The sequence below is a fragment of the Hydra vulgaris genome, chromosome 15, assembly GCF_038396675.1.
Source record: "Hydra vulgaris chromosome 15, alternate assembly HydraT2T_AEP".
Classification (NCBI taxonomy): Eukaryota; Metazoa; Cnidaria; class Hydrozoa; order Anthoathecata; family Hydridae; genus Hydra; species Hydra vulgaris.
In genome coordinates this window covers 35,197,501-35,224,993 of record NC_088934.1, presented here as the reverse complement: position 1 = coordinate 35,224,993, position 27,493 = coordinate 35,197,501, and the positions used below count along the sequence as shown (strand labels likewise).

General features: G+C 27.2%; 1 protein-coding gene across 4 annotated transcripts in view; it reads right to left on the bottom strand.

Annotated features, from left to right (window-relative positions):
• Window positions 1-27,493, bottom strand: part of LOC136091425 (TNF receptor-associated factor 5-like) — a 113,524-nt gene that overhangs the window by 4,193 nt on the left and 81,838 nt on the right. For 3 of the 4 annotated variants that reach the window (XM_065818998.1, XM_065819000.1, XM_065819001.1), the window contains one exon: window positions 21,430-21,576. The exons of the other annotated variant lie outside the window; for it this stretch is intronic. In XM_065818998.1, the coding sequence (XP_065675070.1) occupies window positions 21,430-21,576 (147 nt within the window). The remainder of the gene's footprint in view (window positions 1-21,429; window positions 21,577-27,493) is intronic. 4 annotated transcript variants of the gene reach the window in all.

Genomic DNA, 27,493 nt, shown 5'->3' with positions numbered 1-27,493 from the left:
CGGCAATATTCCAGAATTTTACAAATATTTCAATAAAAGTAATGGTATTGTCTGCTTCTTTTATGCTACTGTTGTATGTTAGAGCAGTTTCATCACAAAAGACTTGTGAGCAAGTATACGCTTTTTGTCTCTCAATAGGTTTTGGTGCAACAGACACACTTGTAAGTTTAGACAATTTTACAATGCTATATTCTTCAAGTTTGAACAAGCTTAAGATATTAGACCAGCATGCAAATTTCGTTTTCCCATCATATTCATAACGTAACTTTTGACTTTTTTCTGTAATCCAGTTATTACGAACAGATTTATGTAAATGCACAAAGTCATATAACAAGAACATATTGTCTTTAGTCAACCATGGATCAACACTATCAAACTTTTGAAATAGTGCTTGGTTTACTTGATTATTGTCGCATATTAGGGCTACAGGTACCCCTCCAACGCTCCTTCTATGACAAATTGAGTTTGTTTGAAAAGAAATTCAGAATCAACCTCACAAACTGGTAAAATTCTGCACAGGTATTGCGGCCCCCCATAAATTTACACTAACATAAAACTTAATACAGTTGTTGCTAAAGAGCCTGGTTTATTTACTGCTTTACCAAAGACTGAGCCAGCATGATAAGTTAGCGATGATTTAACATAGACTTCATCAATTAAAAGTATGGACTTTTTTGCATTTGATTGTCAAGCTTTGAAAAAACTGAGTTTAAAAACTCTATATCGTCCATTGCAGAATCCAGTTTTGAGATTAGCTTTGTTAAAAGGGAAATACTTGGAAGTTCAAAATCTTCCGTTAATCTTTTATATAATGAAATCGTAAAATATCTTGAAATCGTAAAATAATAAAATGCTTTAACAATAGTTTCTGTTCTGTATTTTTTCTTCCCAGTTGTAATAGAGCTCATGTCACGAATGAGCTGCAAAAGATTTATAATTTTGTTAAATTATTCAAAAAAATAATAGCTTCTTGTAATTTTGAGCAAGAATCAATTATGAAAATCCTATTTTGAGATGGAGATGCAATTTTATACTTAACTCCACCAAAGTATCCCTCAAAAGTAAGATCATTCTTAATCTTTAGCATAAATCTGACAATCGAAGAGTTTTCTTTAAAGTCTGTTGAGTGAATGATTAGCAAATATTAACCAGCAAAATACCAAGCTGCATCAACTACACCAAAATCAATTTCTTTATTTTGTAGCTTCTGATGTAATAATTTAAAACATGAAATCTTATCAGCAGCTAAAAACATATCAAGTTCATCGGCTATAATGTTCCCGACAGATAAAGATGCTTTAAAAGTTGTTCTTAATGGTGGTGGAAAAGTAGGTATCAAACTAGGCTTGACACATGTGAAAACTAATGGAGGATCGCGAGGCCATTTATGGCCAAATTTGGTAACTGTTGGATATCCAGGTGGAAAGTGTCTTTTGCAAACAACTGTATTTGGGCTGCCAGGTACATTATCTCGTGGAATGGCATTTATCCAGCGATTATATTCTTCTCTTTGAGAAGGAAGCCGAAAAACTTTTTTTTTATTTTGCTTATTGTAATTACCATTACAGTTGGTCACGCTACATTTTTTAGGCATTCTAGATAGTTTTAGATTCAGACAAGATAATATTTTACTTAATTTGAAAATTAACCAAGATGTCGCTAGTACTTACAAGATAAGCTTAAGAGTATTAGATTAGCACCCAGCCCCAGGCCCCGATTAATGCGTTTACGAGGCCTGTTAGTACAGACGGCCATGGTCAGAGACAAATACAAATAAATATGATTGCGACTTTATTAAAAATAAACATAGTGATCATGTTGCCGTTTTTTGTGATATAAGTTTAAAAGGACAGAATGAGAAAGGACCTTGTTACTGGCATTATAATACGAGTTTGCTAGAAGACAAAATGTTTGAAAATAAAATAAAAGTGATTTTGAAAAAATTTAAAACAAAAAATTTAAATATGCAAACAAAAACCAGTGGTAAGATGTTATTAAAACTAGGATTAGGGATGTTGCAACATATGCCTCGAAAGTTAAAAGGAGAGAGAACAAAATTCAGGAAACTTTTTTAGAAAAACAAATACAATTTGAAAAAACCAAACCAAATAGAGATGATGAAAATATAAAACAACTGCAAAAAGAAAAAAAGACGCTATTTAACAACAGAGGATTTTTTGTGCAAACAAAAAAAATTATTGTTAAAAAAGAGGAAAAGCCTTTCAAAGCGTTGTTTTAATTAGAAAAAAGTTACCAAATCAAAATATTACTTAAAAAAATTAAAAGCGGCGAAAAAACTTATAGCGACACAAAAAGTATTTTAAAAACCATAAGGAGATTTTGAAAACTACTTTTCAAAAAGCAAAGTTTAAATTAAGAAATGCAAGAAGATTTATTAAACAACATTCAAAATTCTTTAAATAATGATCAGAACGCTTTTCTAAATATGAAGTTCAGTAGCAAGGAACTTTTTAACGTTACCAAGTTGCTTATTATAGGAAAAACTCCATGAATTTACGGAATTTCCGTTGAGTTCTATGTCAAATATTGGTACATATACGGTGAAGAGCTTTCAGCCTTAATTAATGAAAATGTTTTTAATACAAAAAATGAACTATCCTGGTCGCAGAGGAAAGAGCTAATTAGTCTTCTGCCAAAGGATGGCATTTTTTTATTTTAACAAAATTGGCGACCAATCTATCTATTGTGCGCTGACAATAAAACTTTCATAAAAGCGCTCGCGTTAAGACTTTCAAAAAGTCTATACTACATACTAGGATTGTCCCAAACGCCTTCTGTCCCTGAAAAAAATATTTTTTAAACTTATTTCTTTTAAGGGACATTCTGAAAAAACAGAAAAAAATATCGAAAGCGTTTTGCTGACTATAGGTCAGTAAAAGCGTTCGACAAACTTCATAGACCTTTTTTGTTCAAAATTTTAGAAAAGTATAACTTGGGAAAGAATTTTATTAATGCAACTAAACAAACAATGAAGCAAAATAAATCAATTATAATAAACAACGGTTACTTCAGTACACCGCTAAAATGTCGGAGAGGGGTTCGTCAAGACAACCCCATTTCACTCATGCTGTATTGCCTGGCAGTGGAAGTATTAGCCCTTGAGTTTAAAAATAACAGACTTGTAGACAATATTCCTCTGCTGGGAACAATATTAAACTTAAAAGTGTTGCAACATGCTAACAAGACCACACTTTGTGTGAGAAGTTATGCATCAATAGAAGAAGTTTTTAAAATCCTAGATAAGTTTGAGAAAGCTTCCGGCTTAAACATTACCAAAAACAAAACTAAAGCGTTGGCTCCGGGTGATTTTAAAACTATCGCTTACATAAACATCTTGAGCAAAAATAAGCAAAAGTTTATTCGGTTGATGCAACAGGAATTAAAATTTTAGGAATCACTTTCCATTCTGACCTGGCGTAATCAGTAAGGTTAAACTGAAACAGGGTGTTTGAAAATTAAAAAAAAAACTATTAAATTTTAAATATAGGAACGTATTTTTGAGATACGTTCCTATATTTAAGGGAATTTTCGAAAATTCTCTTGCTTTGTCAAAGGTGTGGTTTGTAGCTAACGTGTGTTCCGTAACAAAATTTGATAAAAAAAAGATAAACAAAGAACTTTTAATTTACCTTTGGCAAAGTTTAAATGCAGAACTTGTTAAATGAGAAATCATCAAACTTTCCATTGACAAGGGAGATTCGGGAACCGTAGAGAGTTAATATCAATGCCTTGCACTGAGATTGAAACATCTTTTGCAAATTAGAGAAACAGACAACCCACACGAGGGTTGTTATTTGCAAGAAAACTATTTATATTACCCCATAAACCACCTCGCTAAAACGCAATACTCTCAATGATTATATATGACTGGAAATAACAGTCCCAAATCCATTAACAACCTTCCTTTTGACTATAAAAATACAATTGAGATAATTAAAAATGATGTAAAAACTTTTGAAATTGTTCGGAAAGCTACGAAAAAAGTTTATGTTCATATTTTAGACAAGGCAGAAAAAGAGCCATAAAACTAATTGAGCTTTCATGGAATACAAAATTTCAAAAAAATCTTCCATGGAAAAAAAATTTGGAAAAAAATTTCAACTCACATGCACTGGGTAGGAGTAAAAAAACCCTTTGGCAACTTTAACCAATTCGCTGCCTTAGAAAACCTTAGAAAAATTGAACGGATGGCGCATAAAACGAGGAAATTACCACGGAAGCTCAAACTGTAAAACCTGTAACCTTGTTGAAGACATTCTACATCCCTTTATTTTTTGTAGTAAAGCCCGAGCTGTTTGAAAAAAGATAAGACTTATTTATAAAAGGTTGTTTCCTGAAAAAGCATTTAATCATATGTACGCTCTCTTTTTAATAAACATTGAGGACCTACCCAAAAAATATGAAAAAGCAAAAATTAAAACATTATTAACCAATATAACTACATCAGAGTTATGGAAAAATAGAAATTTAAAACTGAAAGAAAATCAAAACATAAACTCCACGAGAATTGTAGAAAACTTATTAAGATAAATAAAATATATATGGAAAATGAAATACAACAAATATCTGAGAAAAAACAACGAGAAAAAGTATCATCAAATGTTCTCTTTAAACAATGGACTTTGCGATGGAACAATCGAGACTTAACATTCACTATCTAGATGAAATCAGAAAATGAATGAATCAGAAAAAATGAGTGTTCAACTATTGTTTTAGTACGGAAATTGCATGTGATTGCATTTATACGGAGATTAGATGTGGGAAATCCACAAAAAAAAATACAACAATTTGTATGAAATTTTTGATTTTTTGTATGAAGCCTTTATTTTTTTAACCTGTCCAACTACTGATATAATTTATTTTATATGGTATTTAAAAAAAAACAATAATTGCTTGGTCAACCCCATTGCTTGTAAATACCCCCATTTCTTTTTGAACGCTATTTTTTATAACAGAACTTGTAAATGTATTACGGAATAACCCCTATCTTTGTAAAAACCTCCTTTATTTTTACACGCTATTTTTAAATTATTAAACTTGTAAATATATTACGGAATGTACCCCTATCTTTGTAAACAGACCATATAGTAAAATCTTTTTATGAAAAAAATGTAAATATGTTTAAAAAAAAATATTAGCCTTATTACGAACAAAAAGATGTGGGAAATCGACAAAAAAAAAATACAACAAATCTAAGAAAAGAAGACAATGGTGTTAGCAAACCAACTAATAATAGTCCCTTAGACACACTACTAGTAGAAACACAAAATCCAAATAATGTTATAATGACTGAGGATAAGGGAAAAGATATGGAAACAAAGGAACATGAAGAGAAATTAGAAACACAAATAACAGAATAAGCTATAGAGTCCCAACAGAAAATATATCAAGAGATAATCACAGTGAACGAAAAGGATTATAGTAAAAACGATGAAGACGATAACGTTGTAGATGAGAGTAATGAAAAAGAAAGTGAACTTACTTTTTTTTCACTACTTTACTTCACTACTTTGCTATCATCGTCATCACTATCATCTTCTTCAGAAGAAGATGATAGTGATGACGATGATTATAAAGATGACAATGATAGTAAAGATAATGATAGTGACGAGGAAAGTAGTGAAGAAGAATGTGAAATTCCTGTAGATTTTCATAAACTGTACCATATAGAAAAAGTGGACTATAACTGGAAATTATTTAAAAACTTTGACAGACTAAACTGCAGTAAAGAAGAACTGAGAAAATTTAAAACATATAAAAATATGAGTGGTTGCAGTACGATAAAGTTGTAGGCATGTATAAACCAATCGACGAAAAAGTAAAACTTAATAGACAACTTATACCAAGCGCATTTCAACAAATCACTTCTTGAGAAATGTATTCGTACAAACAAAAAAATTTAAAAACTTTGATAAAAACACCGCAGAAAAACTGAAAGTGATATATATATAGCCTCTAGGAAAGCGGAGTGGGAATAACGTAGAAAAGAATACTCACAGTTTTACCGTGACCATGAAAAAAAACAAAGAGTGTAGTCTGAAAAAACAAATCTATTAATCAAAAAGACTAAATTTAACACCACAAGCAGTTGAAAATTAAAATAAGTTACAAATCTAAATTCTAACAAAGAAATAATTAATTGTTAATACCCAACATAAGTGTGATCAACTATATAAAAAGACATGAACATTTACAGAACAATAAAAAGCAAAAACAAAAATATCTAAAATTTTGGAATAAACAACAAAAAAAATATAGTTAGTGACCCCTTTTAAAAGATTATAAAGGAACTATTAGCTTTATTAAATACTAACTCTGAGACACATACGAAATAAATTACATACTAAAGCTATTTAACCCTGCTTGTGGTTTTTTTAGTTTATCAAGTGCCAGTTTTAAGATAGAGGCTGGCAAGCCAAACGGCAAAAAAGTTTTTTCAAAACTACAAAAGAATCTTCTAAGCAAACTAACAAAGTAGCGATGTTGAAAGAGGAGTCAGAAAAACTCTTAGAAAAAATGCGAGCTGTGGTAAATGAGGCACCGATAGATAATTTTGAAATAAACTCCAGCGATGATGACCTGTCCGGCGACGAAGAAGAAAATAACACTCAACCAAAACAAAAAGTTACGCATCTGCGATAAATTCTAACCTAACCAAAAAATTTTATAAAAGGCCACTTAACTAAATTCCAGTTTAGATAAATTGAAGTCTGAATTGCTTGGTGGTCAGAAGCAGGTTTGCATTTGCAGGTCTCCGAGACTTTTTATGGAAAAAGACACTGCATCAAGTTTAGTGTTATTTTATATTTTGTAAACATGATTGACAAACTCAAGAGTTATAAACGAAAGTTTTTACGTTGTTTACACATGTTTTTTGAGTTGGTAATGCTTCTCCCCAAGCTCTGCAAAAATTTACGCACCTCTTAATCTTGTCTAGGTTTTTTTGAATGGTGCATATGTTGAGTTTTATTTAAAACATCACTGAAATTATTCTTGTGTTTTCTTAAATGCTTTGAGATTTTGGCTTTATTGTTTTGTTTTAATATCTCAAACACCTCAGATGAAAACTAACCCCATTTAAACTTTTGAGATTTTGAATCAAAGTTTTTTGTGAGTCAACAAGATGTGCGTAACTTTTAAACTGCTTTTAAATTTTTCTGTGAAGTTGCGTTGAACAGGTGGACATACGTATGAGTATAAATGTTGACAAATTTTTGTGTATATATATATAAAAAATTAGCATAATTAAAACTATTATAACAGCTTTCATTTGAATGAATATGTTTATAAATGTGTGATTTACTCAATTTTTGCTGAAGAGAAACTTTGGAAATATATATATATATATACATATATATATATATATACATACATACATACATACATACATACATACATACATACATACATACATACATACATACATACATACATACATACATACATACATACATACATACAAAATCGTTTTTCTTTCTGATTACATCTTTCAAAACTTTTTTTTTTTTTTTCTACTTCATTTTATTTTTCCTAGGTAATACATTTAAATTATTAGCTATAAACAGTGACTACTCTTATATGGTAAATCTACCCTTAAGGGGCCTAAAATTATATTTTTTTGTTTTTTTTATAAAACGGAGAAACGGTGTAAAAATGCGCATTCTAAAGAAAATCCAAAGAAAAATATTGCGTTAGGCCCTTTTGTTATCAAATAATTCCATTTTATTTTGTAAGCGTTCTGGTTTATTTTTTCTATTTTTTTTAAAAGTGAAGAAGCTCATTGTTTTTTTTTGTGTACTTGATAAAATTATTATTTAAGAATTTCAAATTTGAGCCTAATACCACGGGGCAGAAGTTATAAAAAAGCTGAAACGTTTCTTTTTGGTAATTTATTCAAACAACTATAAAAAGATTATGAAATTAAATTGCTATGAACAAAAACTAATGTGAAAACTTCGATTTTACCGTTTTTACTGTGTACGGAAAGCTAAAACATGAAGTTTTTAGCCATTTATTGAATATTTTAATGTTGTAAATAAGAAGACTTTTTAATTTGGAATAAAAGAGGCATTTATGTAATGTAAATGCTTAACACATTTGTTTCAACTGTTTTTAGGACGCTGCCCCGTTGCGTTTTATGTATATTAGTGGTAGTTTTGCTTTGTTTGATTCTTCGGTTGAGAAAAGATTTATAAGAAAATTATTAAATTATATAAGAAAAGCTTAATTTTTACTTTTTAAAAATATATAGGGAGAAACGGGGCAAGATGGTGAATGAAGCAAGATGGCCTCTCATATAACAACTCAACAAAAAAGTTTTAAATAGGGTGAAAACGAAGTTGTATCTCATATTTTAAAACACCAATCTTGCCTCTTTGTTTGTGTTTTGGATTTTTGGTAGCTGTTAAGCCTAAACACAATTTTAGTATCATTAATAATAATCATTGAAAAGGTATTTACAATCTGTTACAGTGTTGATTTAATACAGTAAGTTTATGAAAGAGTTGTTTTGTTGCTGCCATAGGTGCAGTGCGATTGAACCCAAACACAAAAGAATGCACTCCAGAAGTCATTGACGGATTTTTCAAAATGGTTTTTGAACGCTTGAAATTATAATGCAATCACGTAAATGCAATCACAAAATCCAATCAGGAAATGCAATAACGTAATGCAATCACGAAATGCAATCACGTAAACTACAAAGACGGCTTCTAGTTTAATGATTGATAGACAATTAACATTCTTTTACGTCTGTTAAGAGAAATTATTATTGCTTATTCAAAAAATTCAACAAAATTGGTAGTAAGTTTTGTTAACAGCATTTTTATTACATGCATAATAAATGCATTTGTAAATTGTAAAAGTAGGGTTGAGCTTTTTCCAAAAATTTACTGCTTGATCGGTTATATCAACTTACCAATTTACCACTAAATTTATGATAGTAAATTTTGGTAAATAATAATTTTTATAAAACTAACAAAAAAAAAAGACAAGAAAAGCTGTAATAGGATCAAAAAATCTAAGAACCTTTTCCCAAAAAACCAATTGAGTAGCGGTGGCGCAGTGGTTAGAGTTCTGAGGTTCGACGCCTGTTCTAGCACAATAAGCAACATTGGCAAGAAAGGAGGCGTAAACTTCCTTGTTAAATGTCCGCGATGCTCTGTAAAAAGACTGTAAGGACTTCTGGGAGCACCTTAATAACTAAAAAAAAAAAGTTAAAGAAGCGACTTCAAGACTTCAAGCTCTGGGTGGATTTAGTTTCCATGCCAGTATTAAAAGTTTTTTCCCTCAATTCGCAATGTGCAAAAAAAGGTTATGGTTTTTCAAAAAGACACAAGCCAGCATTAAAAAGTTTGCTGTTGGTGAGAAATGACCGTAAAATCTTTTTGATTCTTACTGAACATTAAAAATGTTTTTTTAATTATACTGGATGAGTAAACTTCTTTACGAATTTGAAGATGCATGAATTTTAATATTCCTCGAGTACACGCATACCGTAATCTAGACATGGCTCGAACTGCTGGATCTCTGCCGTCTGAAAAGGCTGAAAAAGTTGTCACAGAAAGAGTGGCCGAACGTAGGTTGAACGTTGGCGACAGCATTGTCTGCTCAGTTACGGTTGGAGCTTCCATGATCGTTAAGTTACAAAAATTGGATTCAACTGAGCATCAAATGTGTCATAGCCTTGAAATTTATTTGGCCGAAAAATATCAGTGTTTTTGGTGATTCCATGGATGAAAACGTTGCCAATCTAAACAAAACTAATCGTGAAAATACATTTGCAATCTGTCATTACAAAAGTCAGACGTATTGTCAAGTTACTTAAAAAATGTTAAAATGACTTTCTCCAAAAAAAAATTGAGAAACAGCACGGATAAAGAAGTTTTGCTTATCTTTGATTTGCAGAACAGGATGGAATACCCTCTAGTTTAACAGCTTCTCAAAGATAAAGGTTTCTCCTTATTTAACTGAAAGTGATTACAAAGCTTTTTTTTAGTGATGATAACACTTTATTCGACGTTGCTGCTTCTCTTGAATCAGTCAAATTGGTAGCAGAGCCATTTGTTGACAAAATGCAACTCTTTTTACAGCTTAAGGAGTTTTTAAGTTTCTTATAAACTGACTGAAACAACAAAATTTAACTATTTCCATTTCAATGAAGAGTGCTGTTTTGATACGTTTTGATGAGATAAGGCAGAGTAACCTTGTAAGCTTGTGCAAAAACTTTTCAAATCCAGAATGTTTATCCGACATTGAAGAACATAAAGTTTTCAAAATGCCTTCAAAGTCTGTACTTCAAGAGAATGCCTAAAATTTGTTTACTAGGTTTTTCCCAACAAATCCACATGACTTAAAGTTTAAGAACTGTGTGACTCAACAAATTTTGATAAAAATCCTCTTTCACTTAAAGATGATTTTGAGGATGCAATTTAGAATTCATGCATAAGGCAGCGCGACAATTCAAACAACAAAGTCAAAGGTATTTCAAAAAAACTTTTTTTCAATGCACTTGAGACGGTGCATTGAACAAACCATTTAGTATTGAACATATTTTTCTAAAAAGTATTGTGTTTAAGCTAACTTTTTTTGCTGCTGAATTTTTTGTGACAAAAATTCGATCCACAACGACGACTTTAATGATACACTTTATTTCATCAAACCTCATTTTTTATTAATATAAAAATTATCTATAAAAATATTAGATCTAAATCTTATAAAGATGTAATTTTGAAACAAAATAATAAAAAATATAAATTTTTATGACTGGCTAATTTTATTACCAATTTTACAAATATTTAACCTTAAATTGTGCATTTTTTTCTGATTTTCTGGTAACTTTAAAAGTAGGTAAAAGTTCAACCAGAGTTCATAGTACACAATCGATAAAAACGATAAAAAGTGTTCTATAGTTTTATTATTAACTTTCATTTACAATAAACAAATTAATATAAATAAATACATAATTACTACTCGAATATGCTTTTTTTTTAAACTTTTATTGTTAGCTTTCATTCACAATATACAAATTAACATAAATAAATACATAAGTATTATTTCTTTCTTAAACTTTTATAACTAACTTTCATTTACAATATACAAATTAATATAAATAAATACATAATTACTACTCAAATATTTTATTTTTTTTAAACTTTTATTGTTAACTTTCATTTACAATAAACAAATTAATATAAATAAATACATAATTACTACTCGAATATGCTTTTTTTTTAAACTTTTATTGTTAGCTTTCATCTACAATAAACAAATTAACATAAATAAATACATAAATATTATTTCTTTCTTAAACTTTTATAACTAACTTTCATTTACAATATACAAATTAATATAAATAAATACATAACTACTACTCGAATATGCTTTTTTTTTAAACTTTTATTGTTAGCTTTCATTTACAATATACAAATTAACATAAATAAATACATAAATATTATTTCTTTCTTAAATTTTTATAACTAACTTTCATTTACAATATACAAATTAATATAAATAAATACATAATTACTACTCAAATATGTTGTTTTTTTTTAACTTTTATTGTTAACTTTCATTTACAATATACAAATTAATATAAATAAATACATAATTACTACTCGAATATGTTTTTTTTTTTAAACTTTTATTGTTAACTTTCATTTACAATATACAAATTAATATAAATAAATACATAATTACTTCTCGAAAATGTTTTTTTTTTTAAACTTTTATTGTTAACTTTCATTTACAATAAACAAATTAATATAAATAAATACATAATTACTACTCGAATATGCTTTTTTTTTAAACTTTTATTGTTAGCTTTCATTTACAATAAACAAATTAACATAAATAAATACATAAATATTATTTCTTTCTTAAACTTTTATAACTAAGTTTTATTTACAATATACAAATTAATATAAATAAATACATAATTACTACTCGAATATGCTTTTTTTTTAAACTTTTATTGTTAGCTTTCATTTACAATATACAAATTAACATAAATAAATACATAAATATTATTTCTTTCTTAAACTTTTATAACTAACTTTCATTTACAATATACAAATTAATATAAATAAATACATAATTACTACTCAAATATGTTGTTTTTTTTAAACTTTTATTGTTAACTTTCATTTACAATATACAAATTAATATAAATAAATACATAATTACTACTCGAATATGTTTTTTTTTTTTAAACTTTTATTGTTAACTTTCATTTAGAATATACAAATTAATATAAATAAATACATAATTACTACTCGAATATTTTGTTTTTTTTAAACTTTTATTGTTAACTTTCATTTACAATAAACAAATTAATATAAATAAATACATAATTACTACTCGAATATGCTTTTTTTTTAAACTTTTATTGTTAGCTTTCATTTACAATATACAAATTAACATAAATAAATACATAAATATTATTTCTTTCTTAAACTTTTATAACTAACTTTCATTTACAATATACAAATTAATATAAATAAATACATAATTACTACTCAAATATGTTTTTTTTTTTAAACTTTTATTGTTAACTTTCATTTACAATAAATAAATTAATATAAATAAATACATAATTACTACTCGAATATGCTTTTTTTTTAAACTTTTATTGTCAGCTTTCATTTACAATATACAAATTTACATAAATAAATACATAAATATTATTTTTTTTTTAAACTTTTATAACTAACTTTCATTCACAATATACAAATTAATATAAATAAATACATAAATTCTACTCAAAAATTTCCTTTTTAAACTTGTATAACTAACTTTCATTTACAATATACAAATTAAATTTTGCTTTTAAAGAAGTTTCAATTAGTTACTAGGCTTTTCTGAACTTGAAAGAGCGAGTTATCAAAATGCACGAGATCATTTGAGAAAGATCTATCAAGCGAGTTAAAACTTTTTACCTTATGGAATTTAATTATTATTAGTTTAGAAATATTTCTTAAAGAATCATATTAAAATTAGTAATCATCGTTAAAGTTATATTATAATTGAAGTAAGTATAGGAAATAATTTAGCAATTTATATATAACATTTTTATTAGATACAAAGTAAAAAGGATCACTCCTTTTAATTTTTTAAGTTTACATTTTGTTTATTTTAGTTTTTCTTTTAGCTTTATTTTTATTTTAGCAGTTTTGTTTTTATTGAATTTATAATTTGTTTTTTAGAAGGAAATTAAGGGTATGGATGCGGCCTGAATAATTTTTATGCATTTTTTATGCCAAAAGTTATACTAATACTATTTCCATGAAAATTGGTTATAACTACTTTGAAATTTCTGTGATGCTATTAACTATTTTTGTTCTTTTTTAGAAAATTTAGAAAAATAAATTAAAATTTTAAAACACTGACATGACATGTCACATGTTATCGTATGTAAAGGTTAAATTTTGTTATGAGATTGCTGTAAAAAGTATAGAAAAAAAATCTAAAGGTAAACAGTATTGTCTGTATATATATATTTATATTTTGTTCACTTTAAATCTTCCTAAATTTTCTCATGTCATTTTTAAAATTTTTGTTTAAACAGTTTAAGTTATATTTGTTTGTTGTTTGCATATATGCTTTTTTGATAAGTATGTGTATGTGCTTTATAGCTGTTTTATCAATGTGTTCTTGTAATAATGTAAAGTGTTTTTTTATTGTTTGTGTATGTGGTATTATGTATTATTTAATTGTTTTATAAATGTGTTTAATTATGTTTATATAAGGTTAAATATATATTGTGTTTATAGTTGGTACATGTGTTTATTTTAAGTTGTTTCCATGTTTTCAAAGAGCTTTCACTTGGTAAACGTGTAAAGCAAGATTTGTTAACCTTGCCAGCCAAGTGATGTACATAGAGCAGAAGGTTACACGCCAGTGTTTAGTGTCAAACTGTTACTGCTATAGATTGAGGTGTTTTCAAGCCTTTATTATTAATTATTCTAAAAATACATAACAATGTATTTAAATAACATTTTGCGTAATGTTGTTACTTATGTTCTGTTATATATGAATGTAATGTTACTTAAGTTATGTTATATGTATATTATATTAACTTATGGTGTGTGTTATTGTTGTGTGATGTTTTTTTTTGATACCTTTTGAGTTGATAGACATTTGGCTTACCTTCACGTTGGTGTTTATTGTTAAAATGATTAATAGAAATTTCATTATTTAATCTCACAGCTTTTAATCATTCACTAAAACCCATGACAAATTATTTTCTCATATATACAATTCGTTTTATCTCAATTTTATTTTTTGTCTTTAGCGCTGTTCATTACATGATTTTGCTGTAAATATTTTGGAATTATAATGTACCAGCATAAATTATATTCTTAAAGCTCACATGAAATAATAATATTTAAGAGCTACTACTCTGGTAAATCACAGCAGTTTTACCTTATGACGTACATTGATTTTCATTTTTTGTATGTAATGTTTTTCTTATTTATTTACTTGTTTGTTATATTTTTTATTTTAGATTTATTAGATGACGTATTTATGTGGTATAGACGAACAAAGTATTGTAAAGTTTTTTGAATTTTTTAAAAACGTTTACTAATAACTTTTTAAAGAAAAAAATATTAAAGTTTGCAGAAAAAGGGTTTGCAACCGTTTTTTCTTTTTTAGTTTTTCTGTACTAGCAGTATATTTATTTATTTAGAATAATTTTTTTAAACAAAGGAATTTAGAAGTTAATTTTTATAAAACATCTCCTAGCTAATATAAATTTTTTTATAAAGTCATAAGATTATTGTATAATTTATTTTAAATGAAAGTTTGTTACATATACAAAGTTATTTGTGTGTGCTATTTAGAGTAGAAAAAAATATAAATATAAGAGCACAATCTTAAAGATTGTTTTAAAATTTTTGTTTCTACTTTCAATTAAAAGTGAAGTTTAAATGAATGATTTTACGCTAGAAGCAGATATTAGTTTAGAAAATGGAAATGTTATTAGGCAAGTTAATTGTTGCTGAAATGAAAGAGATAGGCTTAGGCGATATGAAATTAATAATTGATAAAATGCTAGTTATACTGCTCGGTAAGCAGCAATTATTTCAAACCCAAATAAGGAGAGTGAAGTTAGGCAAGTTAAAAATAATCGTTGCAGAAATGAAAGAGATAGGCTCAGGCAAAATGAAATTAATAATCGACAAATTGCTAGAAATGCTGTTCAGCAAGCAGCAAATAATTCAAACCCAAACGAGGAGAGCGTAGTTAGGCGAGTCGAAAATAATTGTCACCGAAATAAAAGATGTTTAGGCGAGATTGAATTAATAGCCAACAAAATACTAGATATGCTGCTAGATACGAAAGAATGCATAATATAGCAAGAAGTAATGTTATTCCAGATTACAATTGATTAGGAGAAATGAACTATATTTGTCAGCATTGTGGTGCTAAAAAATTTCTTCATGAAACACATTTTTTTTGTTGCCATAATGAAAAGGTAGTTTTGTTGCAACCTTTACCATTTCCACAAAATTTATTAAAAGAAAATTTTGCTATTGGAAATGCCAATCTGAATTTTTTTAAATAAATTAAAAAAATATAATGCCTGTCTTTCTTTTGCTTCATTTAACTATGAGCTTATGCAGCTCAACCCATAATAAAATGAACTTATGCAGCTCAACCCATAAATCATGGGCCGCCATGTTTTAGAATACTTGGTCAATTTTTTATCGTATAGGTAATCTTAGGTCGAATGAAGAACTTCCACCGTTATATTGTCAACAATGCATCTACGATTCACTTGCAGCAGTAAATTTTAGAATACAACAAGGTGGTAATAACCTTTGCTTAAATGATTTAATGTTTTGATTGCAAACTATTATTAATGAATAGAACCCATTTGCTCTTGCATTTAAAAACATGGGTGAAGTGAAAATGAAGAAATCCATTGAGCGGCTATAGAAGGTTGCTCAATGTCAGTTGTAAAATTTTCTTTACTTGAAGGGCAAGATAAACGTTGCTATAGTCTCCCTTCGCATAATAAAGTTGCAGTTGTATTTGTTGGTGAAGATGGTGTACCACCTGCTTCCAGGGATATTGTAATTAACCCAATAGGTCATCCTCTCAAAAATATACTTAGTATGTCAACTTAGATCCTGCCAACCTAGTATGCCAACTTAGATCCTATAATTTATCCTCTATTTTTTCCAAGGGGTGATGATGGTTGGCATGTTCAATTGGTTTACAACTCTGAACGTGTTATATTAGTTAGAAATCATGTTACATTGTCTCAGTATTACAATTATAAACTTTCGATTAGATTTTTTCTTCACTCTTTTATGGCAGAAAACTGTTTCAGCAACATGCTGGTGATGCGTAAGTTAAAACTGACGGCCAGCCTCTCGCTTTCATCAGAAATATTCAAAACAAACTGAGAAGCGAGCAGAATGATGCCTTACATGAACATGTAAACAACCTTAGAAATGATCATAATGTTAGACCAGGGCGTGTTGTAGTTTTGCCATCAACTTATGTAGAAGTCCTAAATGTATGTAATTTTTTCCTGTTTTATTTTTTTGTCTTAAGGCACATGAAATATAATTTTGACAAAAAAAAAAGTTAAATAAAAAAAGTAAAAAGTTGTTTCTGGACAGCAGAAGTTTTTTCTTTAAACATTGTGGAAGCACCAGACCTTTTATATTGACCTAACTTTGTTTTGCATTGTCGTAGGACAACAGCCTTTATACCTCTGTGTTCATACTGAAAAAACTAAAAAGGTCTCATAGATAACTCATTTTCACAAAAAACTGGACAACCGACGTTTGTCTTCTGAGGTACGGATATTAGGATTTGAAGTTTATTTTAGTTTATAATTTTGGTTTAGTTTATAGTTACTTTTAATTTATTTTTAGTTAGTTTTAGCTTCAGTTATCTTTTTCTTACTTTAGACAACTTTATGGTGGAAATGAAGGGAATAGGTAAAAAAAATTATAATTATATATTTATTCATATGAAAATTTTATTTTATCGATTATTCTAAGGTATATTTTTTTCGTCTTTAGTTTCTGGTAGAAGCATAAAGAGTTGGGCTCCGTTTTATATTTTATATATTTTGTATGGAGAAATATGTGCATTAAGTGAAAAAATTATTTATTACATTTTTTAACTGTTCGCGTTTTACTCATACTTTTATTAAAATAAAATTTTTCACATGTTTAACCCTTTTTAATTTATTGTCTTTTTTTTTTTTTAATGCTTTTAGCATCGTCTTCTGTTACCTGTGAAAGTAATGAGGTTATGCTTTATATTTTGAATAAATAAAATTGAAAACATTTATACTTTTTGATATATGCTTCCATTTGTAAGTTTAGAGCCGTAAACATTTGAGAGCTTTTGTGATTTTAGATTTGTTAACATTTGAGCAGTACAGATATTATTGTTCTAAACACCCAGGGTCTCTTTCAGAGAAGTCTTTTAATAAGTGGTGTGGTAATGGCAGTATGGATGAACCCTCCTTCAAATGGAGGGCTCATCCATACCGGGTAGAGACCGAAGAAAAAACAGCAACCAAAAGGTTGTAAATGTCTTCTACCAAAGAAGATATTTATAACTTTTTTGTTGCTGCTGTTTCTTCAGTAATTTTTTTGATTTTTTGATTTTTTGATTTTTTTTTCAATTTGTAATTTTTTTTTTAGTAATAAATTATGTCGTTTATTTTATTTGTTTTGGTCTTTTTTAAATAAAATTTTAATTTTTTTTTTAACTAATTAAACTTAAATATAGTTAAATTGATTCATTACCCAATTATCATAAAAAATGATGCTACATTCTTTTGATAAAAAAAGTAATTAGTAGTTTAATTTATTGAAAACACTGCTTTTAAATTTTACTTTAAGCCAAGACAATATATTTAGCTATATAAATGAAGTTTATATATATCTCCATTTAATTTTTTATTTTTAATGCTTATAGTTTGGCTACATAAAGCATTTGTTATTTTGTTTTTAATTAAAATATTTTAAATATATTGTGATGGTTTTAAAATTAAACTAAAGTTTACTAAAGACCAACATGAAATAACGTCATTAAACAAAACCGACAAGCTGCATCATGACAGCAACTGAAGTATGACAAAAGGTTACCGGAAGCAGGTAAATTTTTTTTAAGTTTTTTTTTTTTCTTTTTCTTTATTCCTACTTATCTGTTACAATTTTTATTTTAGGTTTGTCATATGACACATTAATGCTATATAAAAGATCAAAGTTTACATATTTTTTAAATTTGTTATACACATGTTTGATTGTAAATTAAGTTTTTTTTGTTTAAAACGTATTAGTACTCAATTGCTTAGTAATTTATTATAAACTTAGTTATCATTGATAATTTTATTTAGTTGTGTGCATTTGACGTTTTTAAGATAACAATTTTCTTTTTTAAGAAAAATTTATCAAGGGGATACCAATTTAATAACTCCTGTTTAATATAAGTTCACTTCATATTAATCTTCATAGTTAATTAAAGTTCATGTTATAAAAATTATTACAAGAATTTAGTTGACATTTTAGTCAATTTAAAGCATGATGAAGTGTTATTATTTTGTGTCAGTAACTAAAAACGTATTGAGTTAAATTTAGAAATGTCGAGGAAAATGGTTCCGCCTTACACTGATATGACTTATGTCTGTTGTAAATAACTCAAAAATGTTAAATAATGATTGGAAAATTTTTTTATTTCATACTTTTTATGTTAATTTTACAGATAGACTAATTTTTTCAATTTGAAGACGTTTTTCTAAAAAAGTATTAGTAAATGTTTCGCAACTTTAAATTGTGGAAAACAGCCACTAATAAATTAATAAACCTACCATATACCGTATTACGGGCTGGTTTCTGCTAATATAAATAAATACATAATTACTAGTTAAAATTTTTTTTCAAACTTCTATTGTTAACTTTTATTTATAATATAAAAATTAATATAAATAAATACATAATTACTATTCAAAAATTTTTTTTAAAACTTTTGAATAAATTAGAAGTTTAATATTAAAAACAAATGTTAAAAATTGAAAATCGTACTATCGTGCCATTGGAGAAAAAATTAATAAAGTTGTCAAGTTTTGATCATATTTTTTTCAAACAAATCAATATCCTAAAAAGACTAGGCCATATGACGTATGTTCTGGACCACAAATGCAGCAAACAACTTAAATTTGTAATTTGAAATTTCTTTCTTTAAAAATTCAGACTGCATATGACAAAAAATAAGCAAAGGACAAGAACAATCTTTAAAATAATTTGAATCAACTCCATTTGCTCCAAAAGTGTTTGTGGTAAGCCATAACAAATATTTGCGTTCCTTGTCCTGCTGTGGATTTTTAGTGTTTTAATTATTCAGCAATGACTACTTGTTTTGTCCCAAAAGAAAAACCTGACTGGATCAATCAGGTTTTGGTAATTTGCACAACTCTTTGAAACCTTAATGTTATATTCCTCTAAGTTGCTTTAAAGCTGATCGTTTTTTTTTGATTTTCTTGCGCTAAACCAATCAAAATAATATTGCACATGCTATAACGACATTTTTTCGACTGCAATTTGTGCATTTTAGAGTTAATATTAGCTATATTAAGTTTTTTCAAATGGTATAAAATTCATACTAACTGTAAACTATTTTTTTGACAGCCTTTACCTGAGAAAGGACATTACGTTTTAGAGGGCATTTGTCCCTAAATTTAACTTTAACTAAGGCAGTGACATTGGTTATAAAGTTGAACTTGTTCTACGACAGAATATGTATGATCAGTTCAAAATACAAATAACACGTATTTAAATACCAACAAACATTCAAACGTGTTTAAAAACCAAGCAGCACTAAGACGCGTGCATTCTAGAGTTAATACAAGCTATATAAAGATTTTAAATGGTATAAATTCATATTAACTGTAAACTACTATTTTGACAGCCTTTACCTGAGAAAATCCATAAAGTTTTAGAAGGCCTTTGGTTTTAACTTTCAAACTAAAGCAGTGACATTGATAATAAAGTTGTACTTGTTCTATGTATTACAGAACACATATCATTTGTTCAAAATACAAATTAAACGCACATAGTGTCTCAGTGCTGCTTGGTATACACATACTATCCCACAATTTTTCAAAACCTTACTATTTCCTTACAGTTGATTTTTAAACTTTTTTTATCTGTGAACTTCAATGTTCAATGAAAGACAAAAATCGCATCAAAAAAAAAAGTTCTAGGTATAATTATCTCTAAATCGAAAAATATATTGAGTCAAGTGTCATGTGGATCAAGTATTATACTCTTTTTGTTTGACATTTATATAAATTGTTTAATACGTAAGATAACGGAGACAGTAAAACGCAACAGCAAGCCTAAATTGAGATTGTCGATTTGAGCGATAAAGGGCTACTCAACGTCAATAAAGAAAAGTGTTGAGTTATGTCTATCGGCAAAACAGACCTAAACTGTCATTATTTAATGTGCCGTAAACTTAATACGATTCAGCATAATATTTCAGTTATGCATGAAACTATTTAAAAAAAAGTTCACGGTGTTATGGTATCGAACAACGTAAATTAAGAAAATCACATCAACTTAATTGCAGCAAAAGCCAACAGAACAGTTGGTTAAACAAGGAACACTTTTTGTCGTTTAGATAAAAGTTTAATGAAATTACTTCACACGTCATCAGTTTATTGACACTTGTAATTTGCTGCATCTGTATGGAATTCTTATTACCAAAAAGAAGTTGATAAACTCAAAAACATATAACCTATGGCTACACGAATAATTTGTTTAAAATATGTTTGCTATGAGACAGGTTAAAAAGATTTAAGTTGAATACTTTAAAAACCAGTTAAGCTAAAGGGGTATGTGTTATTAATGATTCATTATAAAATAAATAAAAATATAGATAAAGTTTAAAGAAATCATCCTTCTAGATAAACTAAGCATGCAATAACAAGAAAAAAGTTGGCGCATAGATGCACTTATATTATCATTTTTTAACTATATTTTTTTATTACTTGACAGTAAATCTGATAATAACGATATTGGTTATCTAAAACATTTTTTTGTCGGGAAATTAAAACCATTAGTTTAACTAATTAAATATATTGAGTTTTTTCTTTTTTTTTAATACCAAAACAACAACGGTTTTAAACACTTTTTTTTAACATATAGAAACAAATTTGTTATTCTGTGATGTTATTTTTCTAAGTTTTCATTTTTTTTTTATTTACACTTTTTTCTTATACTTTATTTAAACTTTACTTTTAATGCTCAGCGCACATTCACGGATTTTTAGTCCTAAACGCGATGCGCAAGAAGTAAGTTGTTGCATTATTTTGACAATTTTTTTGGGATTTTTAGTTTATTTTTAAATAATTTTTTATTTAAAATGTTTTCTTACCTTTTCATTGTTGGATATGGTCATTTTTGTATTCATTTCTTTCTCAATTAACAAAATTTTATTTTCAAGTTCAATCATTTTTGATGTTGTTAAAAACTGGTTTTGTGTCAAAGAATCAACCTGAGTATCTTGTTTTTTTCTCATTTCCTGCATAATATAACAAATTCCGCAATAATACTAATTAAAACTAAGATAATAAATTATATATATTACCAATACGAATAAAGTATAAATGGTATTAAGTTTACATTTGTACGCATATATTTGAATTCAAAAATCAAAATCCCAAGCAATTCTTTTCTACCAACCCAGTAAGCACGGGAACTAAAAAAGACGTCTTTTGATCGTTCAAAAAACGCCCTAAGTCTCAGTTGACGTTCAATAAACGTCTTTGTTGTCTTAAATCCAATATTATATTAAATATTCATTTCTTTTTTTTGATTAATTAGTGAGAATAGTTTCAAAAATGAGATAGCACCGCGTTTTGACAATGATTCAAGATATGAAATTGCACGCGGATCAGTTTGTATGTACGCGACCTTGTTGAATGCGAAAAACTTAATTGCAACAAAAATTTAAAAGGATTTGAAAACAAAAGATTAAAAAAATTGAAAATAACATCAAAATTAAATAAAAACATTTATATACTTGATATTAGTTTGAACATGTTAAATAACGTCATTAAATCGTAAAACTAAGTGTGAAGAATTAGACTGTATATAATACCAAATTATAGGAAAACATGGCGTAACAATGAAATGATGCGTTGTTAACATTGGTTTTACTAATCGTCATTTTTTAGCAATTAAACTGCATATTTAAGTCTCGCTGCTTTTTTTTGCATGTACGTACCATTTAAACTATATTATTTAGTAAAAAAAAGTTTTTCTGCATAGATAAACGCTATTCTTGAGCCACTGTCTCGTCGTTGTGAGGTTGAAACTCATATCCCTTTTTTACAAATACTATCGTGTTTTCTGGTCAAATGAGCTATCATCTAATTCCATCATCCAAAATTCATTCTTGTTTGACTCTTGCTCAGTAAAGCTGCATTTTTTTACTACTTGTGTCCCTTTGTGCTCTAAATTATTTTATTTACTTAGTTTCATTCCATGAAAACAAAACATGCTTTGTAACTTACTTTAATCTTCATTTTTTTCTAGTTTTTTTATTTTGATAATTCACCTCCCTAACGCCGAAAAGACCACTACAGTCGAGGAGGCAACTTTTTGTGGTTACAACACTCTCTCAGCTCTATCACTCCGAAACACGAACCTCGACAAACAAGGCCGCTGCGCTGAGAAACAATTTGAGAAACAAGTCATACAATTTACACTTTTTATTAATTTCTTGTTTAAATCAAAATTCTACTCTCTTTTCTATTATCTATTGTATTCAATCAATTCTCTAGTTAATTCTGCTTTTTTTTTTCGCGACAGCCCAAACGCATTTTTATTTTATAGAACAAGTTTATAACTAAATTGATGGCGTTGTTATGGGCGCACCATTAGCATCTGTAATCGAAAAACAAGTGTTTTACAAATAATACAGAGATGACATTTTTGCTGCTTTCTCCACTAAAAGCCGCGCACTTTTATTCTTGTATTACATCAGCAACAAACTATCATTAATATCTTTTACCACGAGAAAGGAAGAAAACACAAAAATATCTTTTTTGGACATAACTCTGTTTAAGTCAAGCAGTTCAACAATGAAAACCGTTTTTCAAAAAAAAACTTTTACTGGATTATACAACTTATTAAACACAAAAGAAGAAAAGATAAAACCACACCTCTTCCTCCTCTTGTTAAAGATTCCTTTTAACTATTTTCCAATCAGTTTTTTTACTTAAAGATTTTAATAAACATTTGTTAATGTTTTAAAGCTTTACTTCATTTCCTGATAAATAAGTTTTTATATAAAATGTTTAATTGATAGAACTTTCAAAACTAACAGTACTATATAGTATTAACCAAGAATATTCTTGGTCTTCGTTACAATTTAATCAATATTTTTAAAATGTTCTCATTTTGGATAATATAAAAATCCACACCTCTAACATAGTTAAAGAAATTTTTTATGTTTTCCTACCGCCTTAAGATCTAAAAAACTCTCTTTATTTTAAACTCCCTCATTTTGGTAAAGTATCTGTGCTACCAAAGCGAATATTGCACGCAATTATAAAGAGATATTGTAAGTCCGTTACCGTAAGATTGATTTTTTCTTCGCTAAAAGTGTCTAACTTTTTTTCATTTAAAGATTGCCTTTCTGTAAATTTTAAATCATTCGTTGTTTACAAATTTGTTTGTGCAGAATGTAAATCTGGTTATATTGGCGAAACTACTCACAATTTAAATCACGAATGATTAACGCTTTAGAAGAAATAAAAACACGATTATATCTTCTATTAAAAAAAAATGTTTTATTGAATATAGCGTAATTAATCATTATAGTACTATTTAATAGCTTTTAGAGTGTTTATTTTAAGAGTTATACACCATACTTTATTACATTTTTAACAAAGATATTTTAACTGATGATGACTATATGCAGACAAAATATTTCATAAAATTAAAATAACAAAATGCTTAAATAAATAAAAATAATTAACTTATTTTAAAATAATATAAACCTATTGTTGACGATTTATGTACATGTACATAAACCGGTTCTAAAAGTAAATAAACACTAAAAAACTAGGCACGTGTATACAAATTTCAAATTGTTTAGATTTTAGATTGTTATATATCATTGGAAAAATAGTTAGTACAGTATTTTAATGGTGAAAAAAAAATTAAATTGAACAATTTCTCAAAAAGTTGTGACGAGTTTAACACAGATTTTTTGATATATGGAATTATTGAAGAAACTTATATTATTAAAGAAACAATGCTGTAAAGGTGTAGTGGTAGAGCACTTGCTTCATAAGCGAGAGGTTCCGAGTTTGACTTCCACCTCATCCCTAGTAGTACCGCGCTCAACTTGTTTCTCCGCGCAGCGGCAATATTTGTCAAGGTTCGCGTTTTGGATTATAATAGTTCGGAGAGGGTTATAGCCACAAGTAGCCTCCTCATCTATAATAACCTACTTAGCCATGGGGAGGTAAATTATACCTAGAAAAAGAAAAAAATTGTGGTCAAAAAAAAGTTTTTCATAACTAAATATTTTATTACTATTTCAATTCTTATGGAAATGCAAAAAAACCTGTCAAAATCTAGGTGTAAGTATGAAATACCTATTTATGTTAAACCCTAATTAGAGCGTATCCATTGATTATAATTTTGTTGCATACAATTACCGTTTATAAGAGTTATATGTTTAAACAGGAGGTGGGTGTGGTGGTGGCTTAACATACTCTGTTATCAAAAATTGTTTGTTTTTATAAGCTGGAATATATATATATATATATATATATATATATATATATATATATATATATATATATATATATATATATATGTGAATATAGATAAACACATTTATATTTATATATTTATATATATATATATATATATATATATATATATATATATATATATATATATATATATATATATATATATATATATATATATATATATATATATATATATAAATATATATATATATATATATATATATATATATATATATATATATATATAGATATATATATATATATATATATATATATATATATATATATATATATATATATATATATATATATATATATATATATGTATTAAATATATATATATATATATATACATATATATATATATATATATATATATATATATATATATATATATATATATAAATATATATATATATATATATATTTAACACATATATTATATATATATATATATATATATATATATATATGTATATATATATATATATATCTATATATATATATTATATATATATATATATATACATATATTTATATATATATATATATATATATATATATATATATATATATATATATATATATATATATATATATATATATTATATATATATCTATATATATATATATATATATATATATATATATATATATATATATATATATAAATATACATATATATATATATATATATAAATATATATATATATATATATATATATATATAAATATATATATATATATATATATATATATATATATGTATATATACATATATATATATATTAGGGTGGAGCAATTTTGAAAACTTTTGAAATTAGAAATTCCTTTAGCAGCAAATCAATATCTTTTGGTAAAAAAAGAACCTTCGGGGAGATGGGGGCGCATTGATCGCCGTAGCAGTGTTTTGAAAATTGCGCAAAACCTGAAACAGATGTAAAAACTTATTAACTACGAAACACATGTAGAACTATCTGGCTTTTGGAATATATAAATATTTTGATTTAAAAAAATGATAAACATCAATAATTTTAACTTTTAAACAAACCTCTCGAAAGATCAATGTACCCCAAACTATGGGGTACTATGATCTCCGACTTGGGGCACATTGATCTTATATGCGTAATATTATCTAAACGTTTAACACTTCTATAACTAAATCTTGTAAATAATTTAGTCAAAGGGTAATATTGTATAACATATAATACATCTAAATTTTTTAATTATTTTTAAAATATAGCAGTTAAACCCACTAATTTTTAATTAATTTTTAATTAAAAAATGTATAAATCACAGCAGCTATAAGCTACCCGCTTTATATACGTTTAAAACTTTACAACAACTTGAAATTTATAAGAACTGAAATATAAAGACTGAAATAAGAATACAACTTTTAAGTTTACAAAACTTGTTAAAAGTACAATGATTTGATTAAGAATATTTCACCATTTGTGAAAGTCAAGTTGTGAAGCAGCTTTTGGTTTACATTGTTTTTTATTCCTAAGCAAGTAATTCTTAGTTTTTTTCTTATCTTTTGTGGAGACTTTTTGTTGATTTTTGGTTTGCTTCAAAATTTTCTTTTCTTTTGACAAACGAATTTCATTTCTGACAGGAGTATCAGTCAAGGTCCTTGTTTTTAACTGCCTACTTTAAACATTTTTTTTTCTGGCAGATGCTTTTGGGTAAGGTTATTAAAACTCAGGTGAGATTATAGAAGCAACACTTGTTGACACTTTGTTTAAAATACTTGTTTCAATATTTACTATAGTTATTTCAGACTCTATGTGATTAACATGTGCTGGTATCATTTCAGATTCCATGTTGTTGACAGGAGTGATAGTAACTGTATCTGGAGCAGCTCTATCTGTAACTGATGATGGTAAATATTCGTCATCTTTGAAAATTTCAGAATTGAATGGCTCAATGCCAGCTACTCTAAATCCTGTCTGTATATTAGATGGTGAGAAAGCTTTTGTATACGGTTCTCGAACTATTGAAACAATATCATAAATGGTCATTGGTCTTGGGTTTGAAACCATCTAATTATCAAATGCAGAATTGTAAAACCTTTTCAATGGTCCAAAAACAGTTCTATCTAATGGCTGCAATTTATGGCTGCAATGGGGAGGAAAACTTATCATTGTAATTCCGTGTTGAATTGCAAGCTCCAAGCCTTTAACAGAAACATGACTTTCATGACTGTCGAGAAGTAACAAAACTGGAGATTCCTGAGAACAGTTTGAATATTTAACAAAATGTTTAATCCATTCTATGAAAATTTCTGAGTTCATCCAACCAGAAGGATTTGCAAATCCCACACAACCAGGAGGTCTTTCCTTAATCATGTAATCATGAAACTTTACCCTAGGAAAAATAAATAATGGAGGAATGGAATTTCTAATAGCATTAGAGGCACAACATGCAGTTACCAATGTTCCTCGTTCTGCAGATGTGATTCTTCCAACTTGTTTGCTTCCTCTACCAGCTAAAACCTTTACCGGCATTTGAACGGTTGTTAAACCAGTTTCATCAACATTATATATACAGTTAGGATTATATTTATATCGATTTCTTACCGTTTTAAGATTTTGAAAAAACTCTCTTAAAGTGTGTTTGTTAAAAGCTGTTGATCGAGCGAAGTTCGATGCTTCAGGTGTTCGTAGA